The sequence below is a fragment of the Hevea brasiliensis genome, unplaced genomic scaffold (genome assembly GCF_030052815.1).
Source record: "Hevea brasiliensis isolate MT/VB/25A 57/8 unplaced genomic scaffold, ASM3005281v1 Scaf81, whole genome shotgun sequence".
In the NCBI taxonomy this organism is placed as follows: domain Eukaryota; kingdom Viridiplantae; phylum Streptophyta; class Magnoliopsida; order Malpighiales; family Euphorbiaceae; genus Hevea; species Hevea brasiliensis.
In genome coordinates, this window is record NW_026615301.1 from 3,686 (window position 1) to 30,442 (window position 26,757).

Below are 26,757 nucleotides of genomic sequence, written 5' to 3' on the forward strand. Positions count from 1 at the left end.
GAATTTTCTGGTTGGCTAGGAAGCTTCCCAAATGCTTTGTTACTTGAAGAGCTAGCTTGTTGAGCTATTTGATTCTCTAACATCTTGTTGTGTGTTGCCATTTGATCCACTTTAGATGCTAATTGAGAAATCATTTCTTGTTGACTTTGATGGCTCACAAGTAGAGTTTCAATCATAGATTCCAATCTAGCCTTGTCTAGTTGTGCTTGTTGTGGTAGAGGTGGAGCAGTACATTTTGAGGTTTAGAAATTCCGGGAGGGGACCTCTATTCTGCTGAAAATTCTGATTTTGTTGATATCCGTAAGGTTCTTTGAAAATTCGATTTTGCCCTTGTCTACCTCCCAAGAGAAATTTGGGTGGTTTCTCCATCTTTGGATCATAAGTTCTACGAAAATGAGTTACCACTGGTCTTTGATTGTAGTTCCCCACATAATCCACTTGCTCACTTGAAAATCTTGATTAAGTATTAAAAATCTGCGCACAATTGACATTTGCGGCTCCAATTTCTAGTGAATTACTAGAACCTCCTATGAAGAATCTACTTTCATACTTAACTTGTCCATCTTCCTTGTCAAAGCATCAAACTTAGCATTAATCATATTCATGGCATCAAGCTCAAACATACCAGCTGGTTTCTTGATCTCATTCCTCTCACAACTACATTGGTAGTTGTTATAATAAATTTTATCAATAGCATAAAAAGCTTAATCTTAAGATTTCTCCATAAGGACAAATACAGAATATGCATCAATTGTACTCCTAATAGCTGGTGAAACTCCATTGTAAAAGTGCTGAACAAGCATCCACTTAGGAATCCCATGATGTGGACATCTCCTTTGCAAATCCTTGTACCTCTCCCATGCTTCATACAAGCTCTCATCATCTCTAGGTTTAAAAGAAGTCACTCATTTCTTAGCTTAGCTGCCTTGCTTGGTGGAAAATATTGAGCCAAAATGCTTGAGAAAGTTCATCCCATGTTGTGATAGAACCCGATGGCAAAGAATGTAACCACTCTCTAGCTCGGTCCTTCAGAGAAAAAGGAAATAATCTGAGTCGAATTGCATCATCAGAAACTCCATTTATCTTCAACATATCACTGATCTCAAGAAAGTGTGCCAGATGCACATGTGGACTTTCACTTGGATTTCCTCCAAATTGTGCTTGTTGTACCATTTGTGAGTGTGCTTGATTCAAAATTATTAGCTTCTACCCTTGGTCTTGTGATACTTGGCATGAAATCTCCAATGTTAGGATAGGCATGATCCTTCACAGAGCGGTTGTTATTGTTGTTGTTGTTGTTGTCAGCCATTTCTTCTTGTAATTGCTCTTGCTCTTGTGCTCTTTCTTGTTGTTGTTGAGCTTTAATTTCAGCTTTTCTCCTCTTAGATTCTGCTCTTAAAGCTTTTGCTGTCTTCTCTATTTCTGGGTCAAAGAATAGATTGATTTCTTCACTTTTTGTCCTTCTCATAAAATAAAGCACCTGAAAAAACAAAAATAAACAAATTCTCAAAGTAAAATGGTAAAAAGAAATAAAATAAAATACCCAAATTAACCAAACAAGCAATTGTTCAATATCAAACAAAAATCAAATCCCCGGCAACGGCGCCAAAAACTTGATGTTGGCGAATCCGCAAGTATACGGGTCGTATCAAGTAATAGAGTGATAAGTAAAGTATCGTTCCCACGAGGATTTGCTGTTTGATTACTAAACTATGAATGAAGCGATTATTTGGGCTAATGATTAATGAATAAATGGTAAATGTAAATGAGCAAGGTAAATTGATTAATCCAATTGAAATGGGTAAAGAGCAAACAAATAAATTCTAATTCTAGCTCGCAATTAAACTAAAATTAACAATGGGTAATTTAAGCAAAAGTCTAATTATGGTAAAAGTGATTCCAGAGTTGGGGGTTTATGCATAAATTAATTGGGATTTGTCTTGGGCATTCCAATTTTTAAAAGAAAATAGAGTTTGAAGGAAATTGATTCTAAATCCCTTTGATATCTTTTTCAAGCAAATCAAAGCGTATTCTAAAATAACCAAACCTACTTTCGTATGTATTTGATTATTTTAAAACCCATTAAGTTTTGTAACCAATAATTAATTCCTCTTAAAGTCCTAGTTTATTTCTAAATCTAGGTGATTTTAAGTTCCAATCCTTGATTAACTATCAATGACTTTCACCTTTCGGTCCTTCAATCAAAGATTAACACAATACCCAATGGGTACCAACATTAGGCAAGTAAATCAAGCACACAAGGAAGGAATCAAAACTCATATTCATATAAAATAAGGAAATACCCAGTCCAAATCCACAAATTAATCTAAAACATATTTCCCAACTCTGAAATCTAAAGAAATTACTCACTCATGATGGTATTTACAAGAAATATTGATGGAAAAGTAAAGGAAAACATGATAAGAGGACTGAAATAGAAAAACCCAGGTGGAAGAACCAAGGTCTCTGGTTTCTGGAGCTCCAAAACTCGTGCAGCAGCTCCTCCTCCAAGAGAAAATGGCGCCTCCTCTCTCTTTCTATTAAATTTTTCTTTTCTTTTTTTGTTTTTCCTCCCCTTCCTCTTATGGCAAAAATAAGGAAATGATGAATTTATATGGTCCCTAAAAGTTGCCCTAAAAGCAAATAAAAGACAAGGAGTGGATAGGAAATGAGATGTAAAATTATCCAAGTCAGCAGCACTATTCACGTTCTGGGCAGTTTGCTTAAGGTTCGGCTTAACCCTAAGCAGCTTTTTAGCAGATTTCAGCTTCTGGTCGCACTGTCTGCTTAAGGTTAAGCAGACCTTCAGCAAATCTTGGCAGACTTAGAGTAAAATGGACTTTTCTGCTCATGCTTGACTTGTGCTGCACCTTAAGCACTGCCGCTTTACCCAAAGCATGATCTTAAGCAAAGTCTCAAGCAAATTTTGGCTAGTTTGCTCTTTCAAGGCTTGATTTCTTCAACTTTCCTCCATGCTTAAAGAACTTCAAATCTCTTCAAATTATTTCCTATTGCACTCATTGATCTTCGATTTGCCACAAAATCCTATCAAAAACAACAAAATTACGAAAATCAAATATAAAGTATCTAAAATTAACAAATAAGCTAAAATAAAGCTAAAAACATAAAATCTACTAAAATATAAGGGCAAAATAGATGCAAAACTACCCTAAAATGCCTATATGAAATGAGTGTAACACCAAACCCGTCATCCCATTCAAAGGATTTACATCCATCGTAATCTGATTATATATGATTCCTATAATGGAACTTGTATCCTCTCCAAGATACCTGAGCCAACTACTCTCTACCACACTCTACAATCCCATCTGGGGCACTATTTTGTTGGTCACCATTATTAGTAACAAACTTCGATCCCTTCTGAAAAGATAGGACTATACCCTAACTTACTGCAACAAAGGTGCTACATTTACCACCTTACCAAAACCATGTCAAATTAATGACTCTCTTATCATATCATAGCTCTGTAAATCATCAATTCATAGTTCTAACCTTCCCTAGATAGTAGGGTTGTACTTTACATCTTGCTAATACACACAAGGTATACTATTATCACTAAGCTCTAAGCAAAGCATCTGTCGTACTGCAAAAACCATCCAAAATTCTATACTGAATACTAGATGATCTCACCCTATAGGTGTCACCTTTACCTTGCAACTAATTCGAAACCTCTAGTCTGATGGCAACTCTTGATGTAACTCTAGCTCTTGCTAGGGTAACTGAGTCACTGACTCTAGTTATCACCCAACTGTGACCTTTCAATATTCTAACTTCTAGACTCTTAACCAGGAGTTCCCAACTCCTCTGCAAATGTAGAACTCTGTTCTGGCATAACTATACCAAAACAGAAGCCATCTCAAACACCCTCATTATGGAGCACCACGGGGATGCACGCAGCTCTACACAATAATCTAATGTCGGTACTGTAATCTGCAGCTTACAGAGCAGACATCGAGAACATTGTATAGTTACTACGATACGTCCTGACAGACTAGGTCTCCCAATTTCTTGTCTCTCTTGAATCTTCTATTATCAAAAACTTATTCGACCGGTCATCAATCGATGATCGCCAAGATGGTATCCTCATCCTTATCTAGGGCAACTGTACTTTCAAGACTCACTTTTATGTACTCGTGCCTTGCACGAAATGGGCACACCCTTTAAACCCATACTGACAAAAATATAGTATTTATTGGAGTACGTGTTTCTATGGTAGACCTCAATAAGTTTGCTAAATCTATTTCATCTTTCTATGTACTTCATGAAAATCAAGACACTAACTGAGGTACTCTTATATTTCCCGAGGTATAACACAGAATCTAGAAACAAGGAATTATAGAAAAAGACGAAACAGAATCATATACTCCGCATGTAACATCCTAACAAGACTCCTTTTACACTCCCAATTATATTATTTCCCATGAATCTAGAGCCTAAGCTCTGATACCAACTTTGTCACGACCCAACCTATGGGCCGGACCGGCACTAGGACCTGGGCCGGCATAAAGCCCTCAAGGCCCGTAGTAAGCCTTACTATTCTTAAATCCATAACCAAGGCCCAACATGTACATAAAATAAAATATTTTTATTCGGGTCAACCCAACCCGATAACCATCAAAAACTGAAATAAGGGGAGCCTCGCTCAACCCTGTTACCACTACTTACAAATTGTTTAATTACCACACAAATCTTCATTTATTTATCTCAAAATTTTAAATTAACACGATTTCTAATAAGGTTCATACTATTACTAACACATGCGGAGTTCTAGATTTCAAATTTTGAAAAATAATAAAACAATTAAATAGCCGACGTTAAACCTGCAAGGAAGAAAGCAGGTTGCTCTGTAAAGGAACTCCTCCTGTAGCCTGGAAAAATAGGTGAACAGGAGTGAGCGTTCGACTCAGAGAGTAAAATATCAATTTTAACCATAATCTCTATAACTATCTAAAGCTAATGCACCCTGTAGAGTGAAATGCAACATCAGCAATATTTTCACATCATAACAACAAAAAGGTAATTTGGAGCACTCACACACCCAGTAATATCAATCATAATATATGGGAGCTGATTCCCTATACAGCTCTCTTAAATCCAACCTGTGCCAGCGAAGAACTCAGCTCGGGCTTCCACTTAATAACCAAATCGGGGTCCCAGCGAAGAACTCAAGCCGTGTCTACCCCGAAGGACCGGGTCCCAGCGAAGATCTCAAGCCGTGTCTACCCGTCCTATCCATAGTCCACACCACATCACACGCACGCCAACTCACGCACACTGCTCCAAATTACCACAACAACATCCATGGCACTTTAACAGTTGTGAATGCAACATAAAACGTGCCTAGAGTTTAACTACATAGATATATACATATAAGTGATGCATGGGCATGCTTGAACATATAATAATATCGAAATTACAATTAAAATTAATATTTTACTCACAGTACACCGATGACTATTGTGGCTGCTGGATGCAGAAAAATAGCTGACCTCGATCACCTAATAATTAAATTATAAATTTATTAGTACTAAGTTAGAATAAAACTCTAAAGAGGCAATAGACAGCCTAATTTATGCCGGAAATCCGGCAGAGTTTCCCCTATACCTGGGACCTACCTAACCTGCAAAAACGCTCAAATAATACTTCTAAATTCAACTCATATCTCATCATCATTATATGGCCCCTCCTGGGCCCTCCAAACCAAGAAATACTCAAAACCTTAAAAATTACGTTTTAATTCCTATAATTGACATTTTGTAAAAATCCACTCAAACATGCTCTAAAAATTCCAAAAGTTTGCCCCGTGGTCCTTAATAATATTATAAGGCTATTGCAAAATAAATTGTAATTTTCTAATCACCCATGAATATTTTATTCAAGAATTTTACTCGATTCCATAAGTTTCCAACAGCTAACATATTCTTAATTCAACCCAATTCAATATTCATATATTTAAACCTCCATCCTCAAGCTTCAACCAATTATATAAAATTTAGATATCTTAATTTCAAATAATCTTATATGCCCATATGCTAAAAATCTAACTAAAATCCATCTATATTTTTCAAAAATATTCTACAATCACTCAAAAATTCAACAAACACCATAGAATATCTCCAAATAATTTTACTTTCATCATATATTATTCTTAGAATTTTCTCCAATTTTTTCTGTTTAAGAAACACTGTATTTATGCTCCACAGACAGAGAAATAATAAAAATAGTCTTACCCGAAGTTTATCTGTGTCTCAAAAATTCCAAAAATTTATGAGGAAGCCTCCGGAAGTTGAATCATCTCCATAGCCCACCGGAGCCACCTCCGGAACCATCGCGCACAGTGGCCGGCCGCCGGCGATATTTGCCAGATCTGATCATACCACCATGTTCCTCCCCCCTTCCTCAGTCCATAGGTGTTTTCGGGTCATCGATCCAACGGTCGGATCGTCCTAGATCTGATGAAAAAACTTGAAAAACCCGAAACTTCTCTCCTCCATATCTCACTAATCCGACCTCCATTTGCTGCAAAATTGGTATCAAAAGAAAGCTCTCGGAACAAGCTTTCCAACGCCACCTGAATCGCGTCAATCGGACGTCGGATGAAGCCGGAATCACGCCGGAAAGCCGCCGCCCACTGTGCGGGCGTTTTCTTTCTCTTCTCCCTCTCTTGCCGCCGTTTCTGGTGGTCTGGCCGTCGTCAGAGGGTCGCCGGCCGGGTAGGGAGCCGCTTGGGAGGTCTCCGGCCGATCACCGGAGAAAGAAAGAAGAAGAAGAGAGGGGAGGAGAGGAGAGAAGAGAAAATGGGGGGGGGGGGGGTGTCCTCCTCACGATTTTTGAGTCCCTTTTTTTTTGTGGTTGTTACATTAATTGTCCGATGTGATTCGGTTTATTTATTTTTAAATGTCAATATTATGAATTAGAACTTGAATGCAAATATAAATATATAATAATAATGATATTAATAAATTCAACGTTGGATGCAAACACTTGGCAAAGGTTGCGAAGAATTTACATTGGCCTTTAGATGAAAGTGATTTGAGCGCACTTTGAAACATTTTCATGTATGGGGTTGTAAGATAGAGGTGAGGCCATATAATTCTCAGATCAAAAAGTTAGATGCTAAATCTGTTATAATTTAAATTTATACAATGAGATAAATAACAAAAAAATTTATATTAAATTCTCTCAAAAAAATAATTAGAAAAATAATGTCTTTTACTTATGAAAAGAAATGAAATTTTATTTATATAAGAGTCCTTTATATAAATATTACATTAGTATTTTTCATTAATTATATAAAATTTTTTATTTTATTTGATTTTGGATTAAAATAATTTTGTAATAGAATTATATTGCTTAATATAATGGAATTTAAATTTAAATAAAAAATCAATCTAGTCATTTAAAATAAAAAATAAATAATAATAAATTTTTATATTTCTTTTAATCAATTAAAATAATATATTATAGATATAAAGATAAATATAAATATAGTAATAATAATGATATTAATATATTCAACGTTGGATGCAAACACTTGGCTAAGAAGGTGCCAAGAATTTACATTGGCCCATGGATGAAAGTAATTTGGGATTAATTATATGAAATATGTCACGACCTAACCTATGGACCGGGCAGGCACTAAGACCTGGGCCGGCATAAAGTCTACGAGGCCCGTAATAAACCTTACTGTTCTCAAATCCATGACCAGGCCCACAATTTAGGCCCAATATGCATATAAAATAATTTAAATTAAACAATTATAATTTTATTTTAGGCCAACTTAATCCAGTAATTATCAGAAACTAAAATTAGGGAAGCCTTGCTCAACTCTGTTACATCATTTACAAACTATTTAAAACTCATAAAAATTTTTCATTTATTAATACAAAACTTAAATTCATGCAGTTCCTGACAGGATTAATGCTACTACTAGTACATGCGGAGTTCTAAATTACAAATTTAGATAATAATAATACAGTTAAGTAATTTTTTCATAACCTGCGAGGAAAGGAACAGGTTATTCTGAAAAAAGTCTCATCCTGTAGCCTGAAAAAATCTCTTCTCTCTCTTTTTAGTTCATACAATATTTATAGACGATTTGATTCCCTTATTAGAGAAATTCGCTCTCTTATTTATACGAAAAGATCCTTTCCTACCCTCACCCATTATGAAAAAATTTGAAATACTTTATCTATTTACCTTTTAAATTAAATGAATTTCAAATTAAACAAAGATGTGATTCCCGCTAAACCCTCTACTCAACATAGCTTTAAACCAATATTAAATATTGATCGATAAGTCCACAATGTTTTCTTGCAAGCAACGTGCAATGCCTGGGGTTAGGTATGCGCTAAACAATGTCAATGATCAGTTAACCATTGCAGAAAATAAATGAATAAAAATGAATTAAATTGACTTTTGAAAGTTAAATGTCAAAATGTGGTTGGTTGTTGTTGATGTCTTTATTATTTTATTTGTAGTCCAATAGGAACTAATCATCATTGCGACTAAAAGAAAACTAGCTACAGCATATAATTGCTAGTCTCTTTCACAAATATGAAATACTCACTTGTGATTTGCAAAAGGTTAGGGATGGTCAAATAAAATTAAAACTCAATCATAAAAAATAAAAATTTCAATTAAAGAACATATGATATAATTTATCAGTATTAAAAAATTTATTAATTAATTATTATAAATTGGTTTTAAATTCATTGAAAATTAAATAAATAAAAGAGATTAATCAAATATTAATACTTATCTAGCCAATTAAACTAAAAAATTTTAAATAATAATAAACTCTTATATTAATTTTTTATTTTTCTTATGTCAAGAAAACTTTTATATATAATAATTTTATATCATTAAAATAAATTGATTAAAAAATAAAACATTTTCGCGTGATGTCCAGTTAGTATCAAAAAATAAAAGGGGATTCAGATCAACTATAAATAGTTCCCAGCTTCACCATTCTTCCATCTTTCTCTGCAATTCCTCTAGTTTCTTTTCTACCAAACAAAACCCTGCTTGTCATGTATGGCTTCTACTTCATCTTTAGCCTTCTCCTCTAAAACTACCTACGATGTTTTCCTTAGTTTTAGAGGTATTGATACTCGTCCAACTTTTACTAGTCATCTTTATTCTGCTTTATGTCGGAAAAGTATCCCAACATTCATAGACGATGATCTTGAGAGAGGAGAACGGATCTCGCCAGCGCTTTTGAAGGCGATTGAAGAATCCATGATTTCAGTAGTAATTTTCTCAGAAAATTATGCATCCTCTCGGTGGTGCCTAGATGAACTGGTGAAGATCATTGACTGCCAGAAAGAAATGGGGCGAAAGATTTTACCCATTTTCTATCATGTAGATCCTTCTGATGTTAGAAAACAGACTGGGAAATTTGGAGAAGCATTTGGAAAAGTTAAAGAAAAATTTAAGCAAAGCTTAGACATTGTGGAGAAGTGGAGCACTGCTTTGACGGAAGTAGCCAATCTGTCTGGATGGGATTCCAGCATCTACAGGTTATTATTTTCAGAATTAGATCCAACTAACCAGGCAACTGGTTTGATCTAATTCGGTTTATTTCTTTTATTTATTTTTAATTACCACAAGAAAAATAAAAATTTTCGAATTTTAAATTATTTTTAACCATTCTTTTTACTTAGTCAAATTGCTTTAACCTTTCAAATCCAAATGGTTAGTAAATCGATTGAATGACCAGTATGATTTTAAACTCCTCATAACAGGTATGCCTTTGGTTAATAATGTGCAAGGTACCTTGTTTATACGAAAATGTAGTATTGTGGGTCCTTTAGATAGATATATTTGCTAAAATAAGTATAAATCTTGATTTATATTTCAATTGATATATAAAATTTCTTTTTTTATTTATAATAAAGATGTTCTCGAACCAAATTTTGAGCACTGAAATTAAATCAGGATTCAAATGCCTTTAAAGTTTTAAGTTTGTTTGTATCTCTGATTCATTATTACTTAGCTTTTTTTATCATGTTTTGCTAGGCATGAATCGGAATTAATTGACAAAGTTGTCAAACATATCATGAAGAAACTATATCCCGTCTCCTTTAGTGCTTGTGATGATTTAGTTGGGATTGATGCTCACCTCAACGAAATTCTGTCATTCCTATGTATTGAGATGGCAGATGTTCGTTTTATTGGAATTTGGGGAATAGGGGGCATAGGAAAGACAACCATTGCTGAAGCGCTTTTCGGTCAAATCTCTGATGAATTTGATGCTTGTTACTTTCTAAACAACGTTAGGGAAAGTACAGAAAAGCATGGATTACTGCATTTACGACAAAATCTTTTTTCCAAACTTGTAGGGGATGAACATTTGAGCATACAAACGCCCCGTGTACTTCCCACTATTGTTTTGGATATATTGAGAAGAAAGAAGATTTTCATTGTTCTTGATGATGTCAACGATTCAAAGCAATTAAAGGCTTTGGCTGGAGATCATGGTTGGTTTGGTTCAGGAAGTAGAGTCATAATAACAAGCAGAGACAAACAAGTTCTTAGCAGTGTTGACAAAATCTATGAGGTTAAGGGATTGGATTGTAGTGATGCTTTTCAGTTGTTAAGTATGAAAGCCTTCAAACAAAAGGATCCTCCGATGGAATATATAGAGTTGTCCAAAAGTGTGCAAGCTTATTGTAAAGGTGTTCCATTAGCTCTCGAAGTTTTGGGTTCCCATTTGTGCAATAAGACTCCTGAAGAATGGGAAAGTGAATTGAATAAATTGAAGAGATTTCCTGACTGCAATATTATGAAAGTCTTAGAAATAAGTTATAATGATTTAGATGAAATGGAAAAGAAAATATTTTTATATATTGCTTGTTTCTTCAACGGAGATTGCAAAAGCTGGGTAGAAGATATACTAAATGGTTGTGATTTTCCTACACGTTGGGGAATAATTCGTCTAGTGGATAAGTGTCTCGTAACTGTTGTGAATAACATGTTAAAGATGCACGATTTGATAGTGGAGATGGGTCAAGACATTGCTCGGCGGAAGGGTATCATATTATGCAATTCTAATGACATTTGTCGTATGTTGGCCACAACTAATAATAAGGTAAGTCGGACAAGGAGTTTTTTTTTCTTTTTTTTTTTTCTTATAAAAGAAAATTTATTAATCCTATAAAACAATATGATATCATTTGAAAGAAAATTTTACTAAATATTGATATTGTTGATTGTTAGGCAAAGAAAGTTGAAGGCCTATCTTTGGACATGTCTGAAATTGAAAGGGTATATTTGAATAGTGCTGTCTTCTCACGAATACCCAACTTGAGATTGCTCAAATTTTACTGGACTCCCTGGTTAAAGAAGGAAGGTACTGGCTTGATAGTTGAATCAAATTATCTAGAAAGTCTTCCTAACACGTTGAGTTTATTTCATTGGGAAGAATACCCTTTCAAGTCTTTGCCATTAAATTTTTCCATGGAAAACCTTGTCCACCTCAACGTGCGAAATAGCAAAGTTGAAAAGCTCTGGAATGGAGTTAAGGTAAGTTTTACATATATATCTGTATTTGTTTTTATTTTTTTTTTCCTTTATAATTTCATCAATTAAAAATTTTATTGTTAAGCTCCTAAATTAAAGAAAAAAAAAAAAACAATTTTAGAGTTCACCAATCTAAAAATTTCAAGATATTTTAAGTAATTTTTTTTTTATCATTTTGTAAATAACTTACTGAATTTATTGAATAGAAAATCTTAGGATTAACTGTATTATAGTCATAATTCTATATTATTGAGTAAAATTTTTGTTAAGAAATTCTATATGAGAAACAATAAAAATACTTTTGTTAATCATTTTTCCATATCAAACTCCTATTTGTCTTTCATTTGCATATGTAGTTAATATAATTTCTTTTTTCTTTTTTTTCAGTAAAAGGCTGATCATATCATATGGTTTAGAAGGGCTAGTTATTTAAAGTAGGTATTAAAAAGTTTCTCTGCTACAAATCTAATCTAATGCAAAATCTAGTATATATACCACAGCGTTGGATTTAGACTTTAAAGGAAAATATATTTATATAAAATAATTAATATAATTTAATTCTAATATTTAATTGAAAAATATAAAAGAACATATTTATCTTTACACATAATAATAATAATAATAATAATAATTACTGAACTTTTAAATATAACACTTTTTTTTTTATTTAGAGAAATTTTCAAGAAAAAATTCATTTACAAATATCAAAATGTTTTCTAACATTAAATTAATGTATTGTTGCCACCTATATTGACTAAAATTTTTGAGATAAAGACTTAGTTGAGTTGAGTTGCCATCTATATAGACTAAAAATTATAATAAAAATAAATAATTTCATTACGTTTTTGTAAATTGATTATTTATTTCTTAAGGCTTTTTATTTTCTTAATTAAAAGATAAATTTTACTTCAAAAGTACAGAATAAAATTATGAAAAATATAATAAACGGATAGGAATGAATGATATAATATTTTTATGTTATTTTGAATGATATAAAAATTATGAGCTACCCCTCCTTGCATGCCACTGAGTGTCTATATATGGGCTTTGCGAGCATTTATAGTTAAAAAATATTTTCTGTATTTGTGTTATGCAGTGTTTGCCAAAGTTAAAATCACTTCATCTTAGTTTTTCAGAGCAGCTGAAAATACTCCCTGATTTTTCTATGATGACAAACCTGGAAGACTTAGATAGAACGGAAATATTTGTGGCTAAAAAAAAATACAAGTTAAAATATAATAGAAATAAATAATTTCATTACGTTTTTGTAAATTGATTATTTTATTTCTTATAATAAATGTAAATATTTGTAGCTAAAAAAATATACCAGTTAAAATATAGTTAGGCTTTTTATTTACTTAATTAAAATTTTTATTTTAACTATAGATAAATTTTACTTCAAAAGTGCAGATTAAAATTATGAAAAATATGAAAAATGGATAAGAAAAAATGATATAATATTTTTATGTTATTATGAATGATAAAAAAATTATGAGCTGCCCCTCCTTGCTTGCCACTGACTGTCTATATACAGGCTTTCTGAGAATTTATAGTTAAAAATTATTTTGTGTATTTGTGTTATGCAGTGTTTGCCAAATTTAAAATCTCTTGATCTTACTTGCTCAAAGCATCTGAAAATAGTCCCTGATTTTTCTATGATGACAAACCTGGAAAAGATAATTTTTGATGGTTGTGAGAGTTTGATTGAGATTCCATCATCCATTCAGTGCTTGAAAAGACTCGATTCTCTTGATCTAACTTATTGCAAAAAGTTGAGAAGTCTTCCACAAATGCCGAGAGGCATAAAATATTTAGAACTCGCTAATTCTGGAGTGGAAGAGTGGTCTCCGTCATCTATCCAATTTCTTGACAATCTTTTGGTCTTAGATATCGCCCATTGCAAAAATCTTAGAAGTCTTCCAAGAATTATATATTGCAATACTTTTATAAGACTTGATATCAGTCTCTGCCCAAATCTCATCATGTCTCCGCAGATTATGGAAAGTTCAGAAGTATTGCCCTCATCAAAAAATGGTATTGTTGAATTAGATTTGAGAGGATGTAAAATGCTCAACAGTCTCCCAAATAGCACTTGTGAATTGAAACGCCTTGAGATTCTGCATCTTCATGGCTGTTCATATCTTGAGAAATTGCCTCCCTTATATGGTTTATGCTCCTTAAAGAAGCTATTTCTTGATGGCACTGCACTTGTAGAAATTCCCCCTGACATTGTTTCTTTGTCATCATTAGAATTACTGTCTCTAAGTGATACTCCAATGGAAGAATTGCCGTCATCAATTGGATGTCTCTCTTCACTTGTTAGTTTGAATTTGAAGAGATGTAAAAAGCTTAAGAATCTCCCAAACAGCATTTGTGAATTGAAATGTCTTGAGACTCTATATCTCAGTGGCTGCTCAAATCTAGAGAAATTGCCTCCTTTATATGGTTTATGCTCTTTACGAGATCTATATCTAGATGGCACTGCACTCGTAGAAATTCCCCCTGACATTTTCTCTTTATCATCATTGGGAGTATTGTTTCTAAATGATACTCCAATAGAAGAATTGCCGTCATCAATTGGTTTTGGCTTTTCGCATACTAAGTTGTATTTGATGAGATGTGAAAGGCTAAAGAGTCTACCAAATAGCATTTTTGAATTGAAAGGCCTTCAGAGGTTAGATCTCAGTGGCTGTTCAAATCTTGAGAAATTGCCTCCTTTATATGGCTTATGCTCTTTACAAAAGCTATTTCTAAATGGCACTGCACTGTTAGAAATTCCCCCTGACACTGCCTCTTTGTCATCATTAAGACGACTGAGTTTACAAAACTGCAACAGACTCCAAAAGTCAGTATCAACTTCATATATTGCACCAATAAAATATCGTGAAGGATGCAGGGACTATGGTTATGGTTTGAATTTTTGTAATAGCTTAAATTTGGACCAAAATGCACGTGGCACAATTATGGCAGATGCTATCCGGAGAATTAAAGAATTAGCCATTGCTAGAAGTTATGGAACATTTTATCCTCATTTTTTTGTTGGTTTACCTGGAAGCAAAATTCCTGATTGGTTGAGCTGTGAAGGCCCAGGAAATTCAATAGCAACTTCATTCCCTCCTGGTTGCTTCAATAATATTTTCCTTGGTTTTGTTTTTTTGTGCTATTATAGAATTCAAGGCTCCTGTTTTTCATGAGGATGGACCCTTAAGATGTCGAACCAGTTTCAAAAACAATAATGGCTACAAAGAGGCCAATTTTACAAGTGAATATTTCTGTTTGGAAAATACCATAGAATCAGATCATTTGTTCTTTTGGTACGATGGTCATGACATTTCCTGTTTAGATTGGCTCAAACAAAATTGTGACATGGAGAACAAGGCATCATTCCACCTCTACGCTGAGAATATGTACTCCAACTATATGACAAAGTGGAAAGTGAAAAGGTTTGGGTTCCACTTGTTATATGACAAGGTTGAGCTAAACAAATGCAGTCCTTACAAATGCAGAGAAGCCAAATTTCTGGAGCAATTCAAAGAAACAACAAATGCCAACAATAAGAGAAGCAGGAAAGACTTCTACTCCAGTAATATCAATGGCAACCAGGAGGTGGAAACACACAGTAAAAGATTGAGGCAAAAGTCCTCTATGGAAGATTACTTTTCAAATGCTCAGGATGGGATTAACTACGACGCTACTATGGTTCCTTCAAGTTCTTCATGTGAATTTGCTCCCAAATTCTACAAATTTCTTTGAAATCCGTCCCTACTAATTGTGGAAAACTAGGGTTTGCGGCTCTCTTTCCCTGTAAGTCACCTCCATTTTTGTATTTTTACATTCTTTTGATATATGACAATGTTTTGGCATTCAAACTCTTACATATCTAATCTAATTAAAATGCTATTAATGATGATTTGAAATTTGAATGAGATTCTTCGGTTTAAATAAAAAATTAAACCAAATTGATTTTATTCTATTTTTTCAGTTTTAATTAAAATTAAAAAAAATTTCGGTATTTTGATTTGGTTATATTATTAAATTAAAAAACTGAAATCTTCGCATACGTCTCTAATTCGCATTCTATTTCTTCTTCTTTACTTTCTTTTTCTTTGATCTTGGCTCTTTTGTCCCTATCACCACCAGCAAGCTGCATCGACGTCTTCCAAATCTGGGCATCAACTATCTGATCTGTCGAGTCTCATTTGTTTTGGGCATCAACTTTCTGATCTGGCGAGTCTCACGAGCCCATCTGTCGCGACTTCAGTGGCGTCTTCCAGACTCACTCTACGCCAACCTCGGCCTTCTCCATCTCGCCAGTACGTTTCCAGAGTCGTTTCTGATGCCAACCCTTCTCTCTCTTGTGATTTTGTTATTTTTGGATGATATTAGTAATTTATTCTGATCTGTAGTGTTGGATTTGCTTTGAAATCTAAAGATTTATTTTTTATTTGTTTCAACTCTTGTGATCTGTAATATCGGATTTGTTTTGTTTTGGTTATTGAGATTTGAAGAACCAATGGATTGAAATGAATAAAACCAATTATTTCGGTTTAATTCAATTCAATTAGTTCTTTACTTTGGTTCGATTTTATTTTTCAAAAGAAGATAATTTCGAATTTTGGTTTGTCCGGTTCCTTTTTCTTTCAGAGAGTAATTTTAGTTCAATTAATTTTCTTGGTCTGTAAAGTAGTTTTGTAAAATGTGAATTTATTTCTTATTCTGTCTTTGATTATATTGACTTAGATTTCCAAAATTATGATTACATGTCCTTTTGGTGAAATTACGAACAAATAGTAATCTTATGAGTAGAAATATTTTGCATGTCACATAAAGTGGTAAAGATGCATATATTGATATAGAAATCACATCACTTCTATTTGTAATTCATTAATTCTTCCTCAGAGACAATGGGAACTGTGTTTCTCAGTTTATCCCACACTTGCAATGAAAACTCATTTGCTGCTTTGTAATTGATTTTATTTGGAATTCTATATGAACCAGTCTCTTCATCCTCCAGTGAAAGAAATCCCAAGATACTAATTAACAATTTCTACCGCTTGTGATTTATTTTTCCTTTTCGTTTTTCTTTTCTCAAGAACTGCTTCTCTTATACCACATTTTTTTGACTCTCAGCTTTCATTTCTCTTCTCCACTCAATGATTCAGAAGCTCTACGGTTTTTGTAGCCTCCAATTTCTCCCTCTCTTGCGCAAACTTAATTAGCGACTATGAGTTTTCCATTTCAGGTGATTTGCTTTTATGATCTAATGCTGCACAATCTATTCCTTATTTGTAAAATTTGCTTCTCAAAAGAAGTTTGAATCGCTAGTTGCAGAAACTTAGGTATTTGAATCTTGATTCTATTATTTAAAATCTTCATAATATGTTATGCTGAACATTTGCTATGTTGTGTATGATTGAACCCATATGTCAACGTTACTTTCTTCTTTTGGTTCACCCTCTACTTTTTCTTTGACCTTTTTTCTTTTTGTTCCTTCACCTCTTTGAGAGAAAATTACATGATCTCTTTCCAGGCAATTTGTCTACAATTATAAATTTTTTAAAATTTGTAGCTGGCACCAATAACACCTCAATTATTGTCCAACTGTCCATAGTCATAATATTACGCATTTGGAAGAAAGGAGTTTTATACGTAGAGTTGATTCCTTGACTCTGTTCTTCCTTGCTCTTCCTATGCGTATATAGTATTTAAATTGGTGTACGTGCCTGTGCTGTGATGTTTCTTTCTATGTTTGTCCATGTTATTGTTTATCATGTAGATCTCTTTTTACCATTAGAGAATGTTTAATGTATGTTTATTATGCTTCACCCTCTTTTGTGGAAAATTTTGGGTGGCTGAAAATGAAGAGGAAAAATAAACTCACAAACCCATTTTGACACTTGTTAAGGTTGTTACCTCCTCTAGTAAGTTTCAACATAGTGCTTCGTGATTTTGCTCTTGATGGTTATGCTAGTTAAGTTCGTAGGACCATGAAAATTTTCTAACACTCTTTCTGAGATTAAGTTGGTAAGTGGGGAAAGAATGAACTGCAAAGTAGAAGCAGCTCTTGGGTTTGTGTTACCTTAGAAACAAAAATCTAGTCCTTTGCTTTGTATGCTAGTTAAAGAAAAAACAAGTAAAAAATCTTTGTTTTGTATTTGATGATTTCTTTTTTTTTTTTTTTTTCTTTGATGAAGATTCCAAACCTTTTGCTAGCTATTGAATTATAAACCTTCCTTTAGGCAGCTGTTAACTGATTTTATGTAGCTCTTTCTTTCATCAAAACCAACTTTAAAGGGAGTGTGTGCCTTCTTTTAAGATCTTTGCTTTATTTAGGGTAAGGATCCACAAAAAAAGAAAGAAAAAAAAAATTCATATTGCATTTTTTTTTTACATATTGCAATTTTTTTTTACTTCTATTTGATTTTTGTTGGACTCTTTGAGGACCAATCTCTGATTATTATATTTTAGTGCTCTTGGCCAAATCCATTTTAATCATACCCTCTAGCCATGATTTTTTATTTGGTGCATTAATTCAGTGGGATTATGAATTACTCTGTTTATAAAGCTAAAATCATCAACTTCTTAATTAGTAAACCAATTTATTTGATTGCTAAATTTGTGTTCTATTTGTCCTAATTGTGAAGTGATTTATTCCAGAATTTGTTGAATAATTGACATATGGGATGGAGAAAGGTGGTTTTAACATAAGGATGAATGACAAATTTTAATAAATAATTCAGTCGTGTAATTCCCGCTGTCAGTTGCAAAACCATGCAATCATTCGCCAAATCTCAGGTTCTGCTTTTGCTGATCACTAATGCTCACCATCATTGTTGTCCCTTTTTTCCCTATGCTTCCCTTCAGTGGTGTTTTTTGTTTGTTTTTTCTTTCCTTTTGGCTTGATTGAGGTCCTTAAAACAATTTCAATATCACTGCTGCTTATAGTCCTAAAAATAATTTATAGACATTAAAACTTATTGACAAATAATCTTCACATGGATATGGATGGTATGGAGTTCATGGAATGGTATAGGAGAATAAAAGAGTTCATGAAATCCTTTTTATTCGCATTTATATTCAATTTCTTGCATGGATCATGAAATATGTGTATGTCTATTCAACTTTTTAAAGCTAAAGTTTCATCTCTAACATGATTTCCTTTATTGATGGAGTGTACTTAGTTTATGTTTTCAGGAGAAGAATTGTATTGCTGATTCTTTAGCAAATTGAAACTTGTGGCATTGAAATTAAGGCCCTTATGTGAAATTGCATTCTGTAGCTCATGACGTTCAATTCTGGTCTGATCCTCCAAATGAGATGTGGGTTTCCTCACAACAGATGCAGTGGTAGTGACTCTGTGTTAACTCAGGTTGTGAGCCTATTCGTGTGACTATAATTGAGTTTCCTCACAGAAGATGCACTCTAATTTGGTCTCTTTGGAAAAACAGGAACGAAGTGCTTTGGAATTCTAATCAGATTACAAGCTCTGCTTCCTCCTTCTTGAGTCAGTGGTTAGCTACCAAAGTTAGTGACCATCCATCCCATTTTGACTACTCTTCGACAGTTTCTGTGGCTGATTTGTTGAAATGGCACAAGCCTGCTTCGGGATTCTTGAAATGCAATACAGATGCTTCTCCCCGTCAGGATCATAACAAAATTGAGCTGGTTGGGTTCTTTGTGATTAGAGATGACAGCTGATTAAGGCTTGCTAAATTGAGCTTCTTGGTCCACCTGATCCGAAAATCGCTGAAGCTCTCTCTCCAAGAAGTTCTTAGCTTGATTGATGAAAGGGGCATGCATATTACCTAATTTATTAACTTATTCAAGCTTGATTGAATGCTGATGTTGTTCCTTATACTGCACTTATAGATGCCCTGTGCAAGAATGGATTAGTGAAATCTGCTATGACTTTATTTGATGAGATAACTAAGTAGGGAATCAAGCCTAATGTTGTCACTTATAAGGCCACTCAAGAATATTACAGTGGCAAGCAGGAAATTTTGTCCATCTTAAATACTTGCAGTTGCGTAAAAGGAATGATGCATGTGGCTCGTGGTCAATGCTCAATCAAGAAATATAAACAGTCAATGCATAGTTCATGTTTCTAAGATTTGATGACCCTCTTGTGGCGTTTCCTTTGCTCTCTGTTCACTTATACCTTGACCGTAAACCATTAGCATTAGAAACAAATCAAGCAGTTCACTATGCTAGTATTTCTTGTCAACAATGACTAGCAGAATTGCAAATATCCTTTTAGTGGATCTCTTATAAAGTTTCTTGTAGCACATATTTATGGGTAAAAGCAGGTCAAGAATTGAGATTATCAGATTTTTGAAGTGCTAATATATTTCTTGCCTGTCACCTTTCTGCCCGCTTTGTATCATGAAGCTTGTTTTAGATACTTCTAAGATATTTAACGTTGAATAGGGATATGTTTTGATTTGTCTCTGGATGCAGTCGCTGAGATTCCTTGGAAGATGCTTCGATTGTATTGGAGGAGCTTTGATTATTTGATAATCAGGTGTATGGTGTGGCACACGTAATTGTAATGGCTTTCGCAATGTAATTTTAAGAGTCTGATTCTTTGCTGCTGGTATAGGCTCCCCACTCCGAACAGCCTTATCTCTCTTATTGTTGATTCTATTGTCACTGATTGTAAATTTTCTTATTTGTAAATCAGAACACTGTTGTCCATTACGTAACACATAATTTAGTTTTTAGTTTAATCTCCAGAAGTGAGGTCTTGTCACTCACGATTTCTTACGATAATTTATCTTAATGCAATTTCCTTTTGTTATATATATATATATATATATACCTTTTCTCGTTGGTATTTAAAAGGTAGAAAAAAAATTTGAAGAAGGTACAAGGCGTAGGTTAGTATAGTTAATTGCATTGATAACGCAATCTCATGTAAAGAAATTAGAGTATGAATGCAAGTCTTTTTGTAAAGCTCTAAGAAGGAACCAAAAAATTATAGCATGGGCGTAAGTCTTTTTTGTAGGATTATAAGAAGGAACAAAATAAAAAAAAAAAAATAGAGCAGATTATAGGTTCTTTTGTAAAACTCCAATAAGAAATTGAGAAATCAGAGTAGGGCAAAGTGTAGATCTTTTTGTACCGCTCCAAGAAAGAATTAAAAAAATTAGAGCAAAGGTGTAAGTCCATTTGTAAGATTCCAAAAGGAAACTGAGAAATTAGAGGATGAGTGTAGGTTCTTTTGGTAGCCTTCAAGAAGGAACTAAGAAATTAAAAGGAACTGTAGGTCCTTTTGTAAAACTCCAAGAAGTAAACAAAAAATTAGAGCAGGAATGTAGTTAGGTCCTTTTGTAAGACATGAGCATAGGTCCTTTTATAAGACTTTAAGAAGGAACAAAGAAATCATATTACTTTTATGTAAAATATATCATTTGTTTAAAATCTATTTTTTATGATTTTTTTTTTTAAATATACTTTTTTAATTCACTTTATTTTTTTTTAAAAAGAAGTACTTGTTGGTGGAGTTAATCAAATATATAAGGTTGAGGGATTAAATTATTGTGATGCTCTTCAATTATTGAGTGTGAAAACCTTTAAACAAGAGCATCCTCCAGAGGAGTTTATGAAGTTAGCAGAAAGGGTGGTAAACTATGCTAAAGGTGTTCCTTTAGCCCTAAAAGTTTTGGGTTCACATCTATGCAAAAGATCTCCAAAGGAATGGGAAATTGTATTGAAAGAACTAAAAAAGTTCCTCTATCCAAAATTCATAAAATATTAAAAATAAGTTATGATTCGCTAGAGCAAACAGAAAAGGCTATATTTCTTGATATAGCATGCTTTTTCAAGGGCCAAGATAAAGACTGTGTAGAAGATATACTAGACGGATGTGATCTTACTCCAAGTTTGGGAATAATTCGTTTAGTGGAAAAGTGCCTCGTAATTGTTGTTAATAATAAGTTGGATGCATGATTTGATACAACAAATGGGTCAACATATTGCTCGGCATGAACATAGTAGATTATGGGAATTCACAAAAATTTGTGATATCTTGGCAACTAAGAAGGTAAGACAAGAAAAATCTTTTTTTTTATTCATTTGTCTTGTATACTCATAGCTTTTTATTCTTTGTATTAGGTGAACAAAGCAGTAGAACGGATATGCTTGGATACTTCTAAAATGGGAATGATACGCTTGAATTCTGCAACCTTCTCACAAATGCCTAACTTAAGATTACTAAAATTTTTTGGCATTCAAATAAAAAGGACTCGACTCCTGAAACCTTCATATTTGAATATGCTAAAAAGAATCATCTGCAACATCTTCCTAACAAGTTGAGTTTACTACATTGGGAGGGATAAATTTTGACAAATGTTCCTAAACTTATCTAGTTGTAACATTACAGTCCTTTAACTTAAAAATGTAACATAAAACTCCATCAACTTTCAAATTTTACACAATAAAATCTCTCTAACATCCAATTACTAGTTTTTCAGTTAGACGCTGATCTGGACAGTTTCAACATGGAGCTTAGTCAATATTTCTCTTTTCTCTCTCAAGTCATGTGTAAATTAAATCATTTTTCTCTCTATAGACAGAATAATTTTTCATACATAAAGAGAATAATTTTACGCTTTGCATAAAAAAGGAGAGAGATATGTTGATTAAGCGTCACGCGGGAGCTATTCACATCAGTTTCTAACAGAAAAAGTAGTAATTAAAAGTCAGAGGGATTTTACTATGCAAAATTTGAAAGTTTAGGGGGTTTTATGTTACATTTTAAAGTTAAAGGATTATAATGTTACAACATATATGTTCAGGGACAGTTGTTAAAATTTATCCCATTGGGAGGAATATCCTTATAGTTCTATGCCTTTATGTTTTTCCATGGAGAACCTTGTTTTACTCAATTTGGAAGATAGCAAGGTTAAATGACTTTGGAATGGAGATAAGGTATACTTTAAAGTATTGATTTTTCAATTTGACCGATAGAAAAAGGGGATAAATACTGACTTGAAAGTTGAATTTTTTGTGCCAATGTGCATGCCACAACTTTAAAATCTCATTTAATGGAAAGTACAACTTTTTACATGTTTTTCTTTTGTTCATAGATTTATTTTGTTGGAATTTTTTTCACTAGATTTTATGTAAACATTATGTTTATTGAGCAAAAATTCATTTTAAAAAGATTATATTTTATGATCTAAGCTAGAATGACTCTTTTACATAAAACTGTTCAGTAACGATTAATGCTACAATCATTTAAAATTAATTTTATAAATTTTAAAATGGTAAATATTTAGTTAATAAAATTATTAGTGTTAGCATAATTACAGCAATTAGCATGATTACAGGAGATTTGTGTAGCATAATTACAGTAATTAGCATGAATACAGGAGATTTGTGTAGCATAATTACAGATTGAAGTCAGGGACGCTTGAACAGCCTCATATTCTGATCGAAGAGCCATTAGAACTTGAATGAGATGAAGATGATCTTCACTGATTTTGGCCTGAGATATTTGATTCCAAATGGGTTGGACCTGGGCAAGAAAATCATTCACAGATTGACCTGCTTCTTGTTTCAGATTATGAAGAGTAGTCCACAACTGATAATAGTGGGCAAGTCCAGTGGTCTGATATCGATTAGCCAAAAAATCCCAGATTTCTTTTGCAGAGTCATAATTAGCAAATTGGATGTGGATGGACGAGACAGAGGTATTGCGAAACCAGGTGATGATCTGATGATTTTTACTATCCCAATCCTTAAGACGGTCAGCAAATTTTACATCAGTTTCATCGTTCTCTCTTATCGGCGTAGTGATATCTCCGATAACAATACGCCAAAGCTTGCGACCTATCAGAAAATTTTTCATTCCTTGAACCCAAAGATTATAGTTGGAACCAGTCAGAACTGTTGCAATAGGTTTTGAAATATCAGATTTCTCCATTGATAACAATATGAGGATAAAAAAAAAATGGTATAATAACAGGAATGAAAGAATGAACCAGAACAGGTTGTAGAGAGAGAAGAGAGACCCTAGAAACTAGAAATAAAAGCTTTACGGCTCTGATACCACGTTAGAAGAAAGAATACAAGTAATGAGGGAAATGATTCTGTATTTGTCTGTATTTTATTTACAGAGATATTACATCTATTTATACATGAGAATATGAGCTAATTTAGACAAGAATAATAATTGCTGTAATTATGCTACACAAATCTCCTATAATCATGCTAATTGCTGTAATTATGCTAACAATTAGAAATTGATTGAAAAATAAAAAGTACTAGTAGTTCTAACATAATTATTACTGATGAAATTATATATGAGGTTTTTCTTTTATTTATTGTTTTCCTTGAAAGTGTGTATATATACTTTTCTGTTTTATCATGTGCAGTGTCCTCAAAAGTTGAAGTATCTCTATCTTTCTGGATCCAACAAACTAGCCACACTCCCAAATCTCTCCTCGGCTACAAACTTAGAGCGAATAAATCTTAAGGGGTGTGAGAGTTTGCTTGAGATTCCCTCTTCAATTCTGTTTCTCCACAAACTTGTTTATCTTAATCTTGATGACTGCATAAAGCTAAGGAGTCTTCCCAGTCTCCTTCATTTGAAACATATGAAGGAACTTTCTCTGTCTTTCTGCATAAATTTGAAGAAAATGTCAGAAATTCCGAGTGGCATTAAACAGTTACATCTAATAGGCTGCGGAGTGGAAGAATGGTCCGCATCTGTTCAATCTTTTGACACTCTTAAATACATGTGTATCTCGATGTGCTACAACCTTAGAAGCCTTCCAAGCAGTTTGCATTTGACTTTTGTTGAGAAACTTGAACTCTTTAGATGTTCAAATTTAAACAAGTTCCCTAATGTTACTGGATATCTAAAAAGAATACTGTTAGAAGAGGTTGCAATAGAAGAATTACCCTCAACTATCGGATGTCTCTCTTCACTTGTTGAGTTGAAACCGGAGAAGTGCAATAAGCTAGAGAGTCTCTCAGGCAGCATTTGTGAGTTGAAATGCCTTGAAAGGCTTTTTCTCTTGGGCCGCTCAAAACTTGGTAGATTGCCTTCGTTATATGGTTTGTGCTCTTTAACACATTTATACCTAGATGACACTGCAGTTTCAGAAATCCCTAGTGATATTTTCTCTTTATCATCTCTAAGATTATTGAGTTTCAGGTATCGCTAATTTGATCTCTGCATTCAGCTTGTTTCGGGTCTCCATTGTTGTACTTCAGTTGCTTTTTGTCTCTGGTTACTGTTGACACTCGGATGGGGTTGCTGATGCTTTTCTTTGTCTCTGTTTGTTCAGTCTATCTTTTGGTTCTGCTGTGGTCTAGCAATTGTGGGTTTTTGCTGTTTGTGCTTTTTATTCAGTCTATCATTTGGTTCTGCTGTAATTCGATTCAGCAATTTTGGTTTTTTTTTTTTTTTTTTTTTTTTTTCATCTTGGTGTTATGTATCTTTTTCTTTATTATTTAGGTTGAGTGCATTGGGTAGCCTATTGACTTGGCCGGTGTCTATGGTAAGTTTTTGCTGGATTTCTATTAATAAAATTTCTGCTTATCAATGAAAAATAAAAAAAGAGAAAAAAGGGAAAGTGATAGGAGCCACAGATACCAGCAACAAGAAGAGAAGCTCTAATCAGGCCAATATCATTGCAGATGGTAGATCTGATAAAAGATTTAAAGAATTTTGATTTGTTTACTCTTCAAATGCTCAGGATGAGATTGATCAGTAGTTGCTACTATGATTGTCACAACCAACCTTGCTATATCAAGAAACATTTGTGACATGAAAAACCTAATAAATCTATATTACAAATCCTATCACACGGTATCAAGCTAACCAATTCATTTATGATTTAAAATTATACTCACATGTGTCTTCTCATATAAGGTCAAAAGGATTGGCAAACAATTCATTGAGTAATGTAAGTTTCAATTCAAATAATTAATTTACCTAAACATAAATCAATCTATACTAAGGACCTGTTTTTGATACTAATTGGAGGATGATCAACATACGCTATTAAACCTATTACTGTTCTCTAGTCAAACTCTCTCTCTCTCTCTCTCTCTCTCTCTCTCTCTCTCTCTCTCTCTCTCTATATATATATATATATATATATATGTCAGAATCAACCATTAAGCATATAAAAACAATAAAACAAATAATATGCATAATAGACAAGCAGTAATATTTCAATACCATACGAAGTTACTAGAGGCAGAACTCAAAAGCAAATTGTGTCTCCAATCATAATATATAGGAGGGAACTGACAAAAGAAGTTGGAATGAAAATGTTGAAAACAAAGAAAACAAATTTACTAATTTTGGACCACACCCGAAGGCTGCCTTTATTATAAAATAGAGGATCAGGTCCATGTTGCTCTTAAATTATTTACAAAGAATAATATAACTTTATATTTTCTAATTATCATACAACAAAAACATCAGCTATACCCAAATTCTAACAAAAACTAGATAGCGTCTCTCTTAAAATTGGACATTTTCTTTATGAGATCAAGTACATGATATGTTATTCTGCAAGTGTATGAGCTATGATAAGTCAAGTATCGTTCTCACGAGGATTTGTGTTTAAAAACCAAACTATGAATGAAGATATTATTTGGGCTAATGATAATAAAAGTAAAGTGCAAATATAAATAAACTTGGTAAAATTAATAAATCTAAGAAAAGTAAGTAAATAGCCAAGCAAATAGACTCTTAAACTAGATGAAATTAAACTAAAATAACAATGAGTAATTAAAATCAAATACTAATTAATTGTGAAAATGATTCAAGAGTTGGAGTTTATGCATAAATTAAATGGGATTTATCATAGTTTATTCAATTTTAAGAGAAATAGAGTTTAAAAGTGATTAATTCTTAAATCTTTTGATATCTTTTTCAAGCAAATCAAAGAGTATTTTGAGAAAACCAAACCTACTTTCATACTATATTTGATTCACTTAAAACCCATTAAGTTTTGTAATCAATCAATGAATCCTCTTAAATTTCTAGTTTATTTCTAAATCTAGGTGTTTCCAAATTCTAATCCTTGATTATCTATCAATGATTTTTATCTTTCGGTCATTCAATAAAAAATTTTAAAAAATAACTAATGGGTATCAATATTAGATAAGTAAAATAGGCACACAAAGAGAAGAATCAAAACTGATATTTGTATAAAATCTAGAATAAACCAGTTCAAACTCACAAATTAA

The 26,757-nt window shown here is 33.0% G+C and overlaps 1 protein-coding gene and 1 non-coding gene across 9 annotated transcripts; both read left to right on the forward strand.

Moving 5' to 3' along the window:
- The first annotated feature begins 813 nt into the window (after nt 1–813).
- On the forward strand, nt 814–919 carry LOC131177765 (small nucleolar RNA R71). The gene has a single exon (XR_009147073.1). It is a non-coding gene; the product is annotated as a small nucleolar RNA R71 (small nucleolar RNA).
- An 8,022-nt stretch (nt 920–8,941) lies between these two features.
- Nucleotides 8,942–19,992, forward strand: LOC110670524 (disease resistance protein RPV1). Of its 8 annotated transcripts, none has more exons than XM_058142860.1 (7): nt 8,942–9,542; nt 10,042–11,113; nt 11,242–11,547; nt 13,539–15,348; nt 15,685–15,857; nt 18,726–18,913; nt 18,993–19,139. In XM_058142860.1, exons 1-4 carry the CDS (start codon nt 9,058–9,060, stop codon nt 14,736–14,738), a joined length of 3,063 nt encoding a protein of 1,020 aa, XP_057998843.1. In that variant the 5' UTR covers nt 8,942–9,057; the 3' UTR covers nt 14,739–15,348; nt 15,685–15,857; nt 18,726–18,913; nt 18,993–19,139. The 8 variants fall into 8 exon arrangements, with proteins under 8 accessions (XP_057998843.1, XP_057998840.1, XP_057998839.1 ...); XM_058142857.1 differs by having other exon boundaries at nt 18,739–18,913; XM_058142856.1 differs by lacking the exon at nt 18,993–19,139 and adding an exon at nt 16,675–16,786 and having other exon boundaries at nt 18,824–18,909.
- Nucleotides 19,993–26,757: the final 6,765 nt, after the last annotated feature.

Coding starts and splice junctions, on each gene's coding strand:
- LOC110670524 (XM_058142860.1), top strand. CDS start 9,058: ATGGCTTCTACTTCATCTTTAGCCTTCTCCTCTAAAACTACCTACGAT. Junction 9,543..10,041: donor TGGGATTCCAGCATCTACAG/GTTATTATTTTC, acceptor ATGTTTTGCTAG/GCATGAATCGGAATTAATTG. Junction 11,548..13,538: donor AGCTCTGGAATGGAGTTAAG/GTAAGTTTTACA, acceptor ATGTCTCCGCAG/ATTATGGAAAGTTCAGAAGT.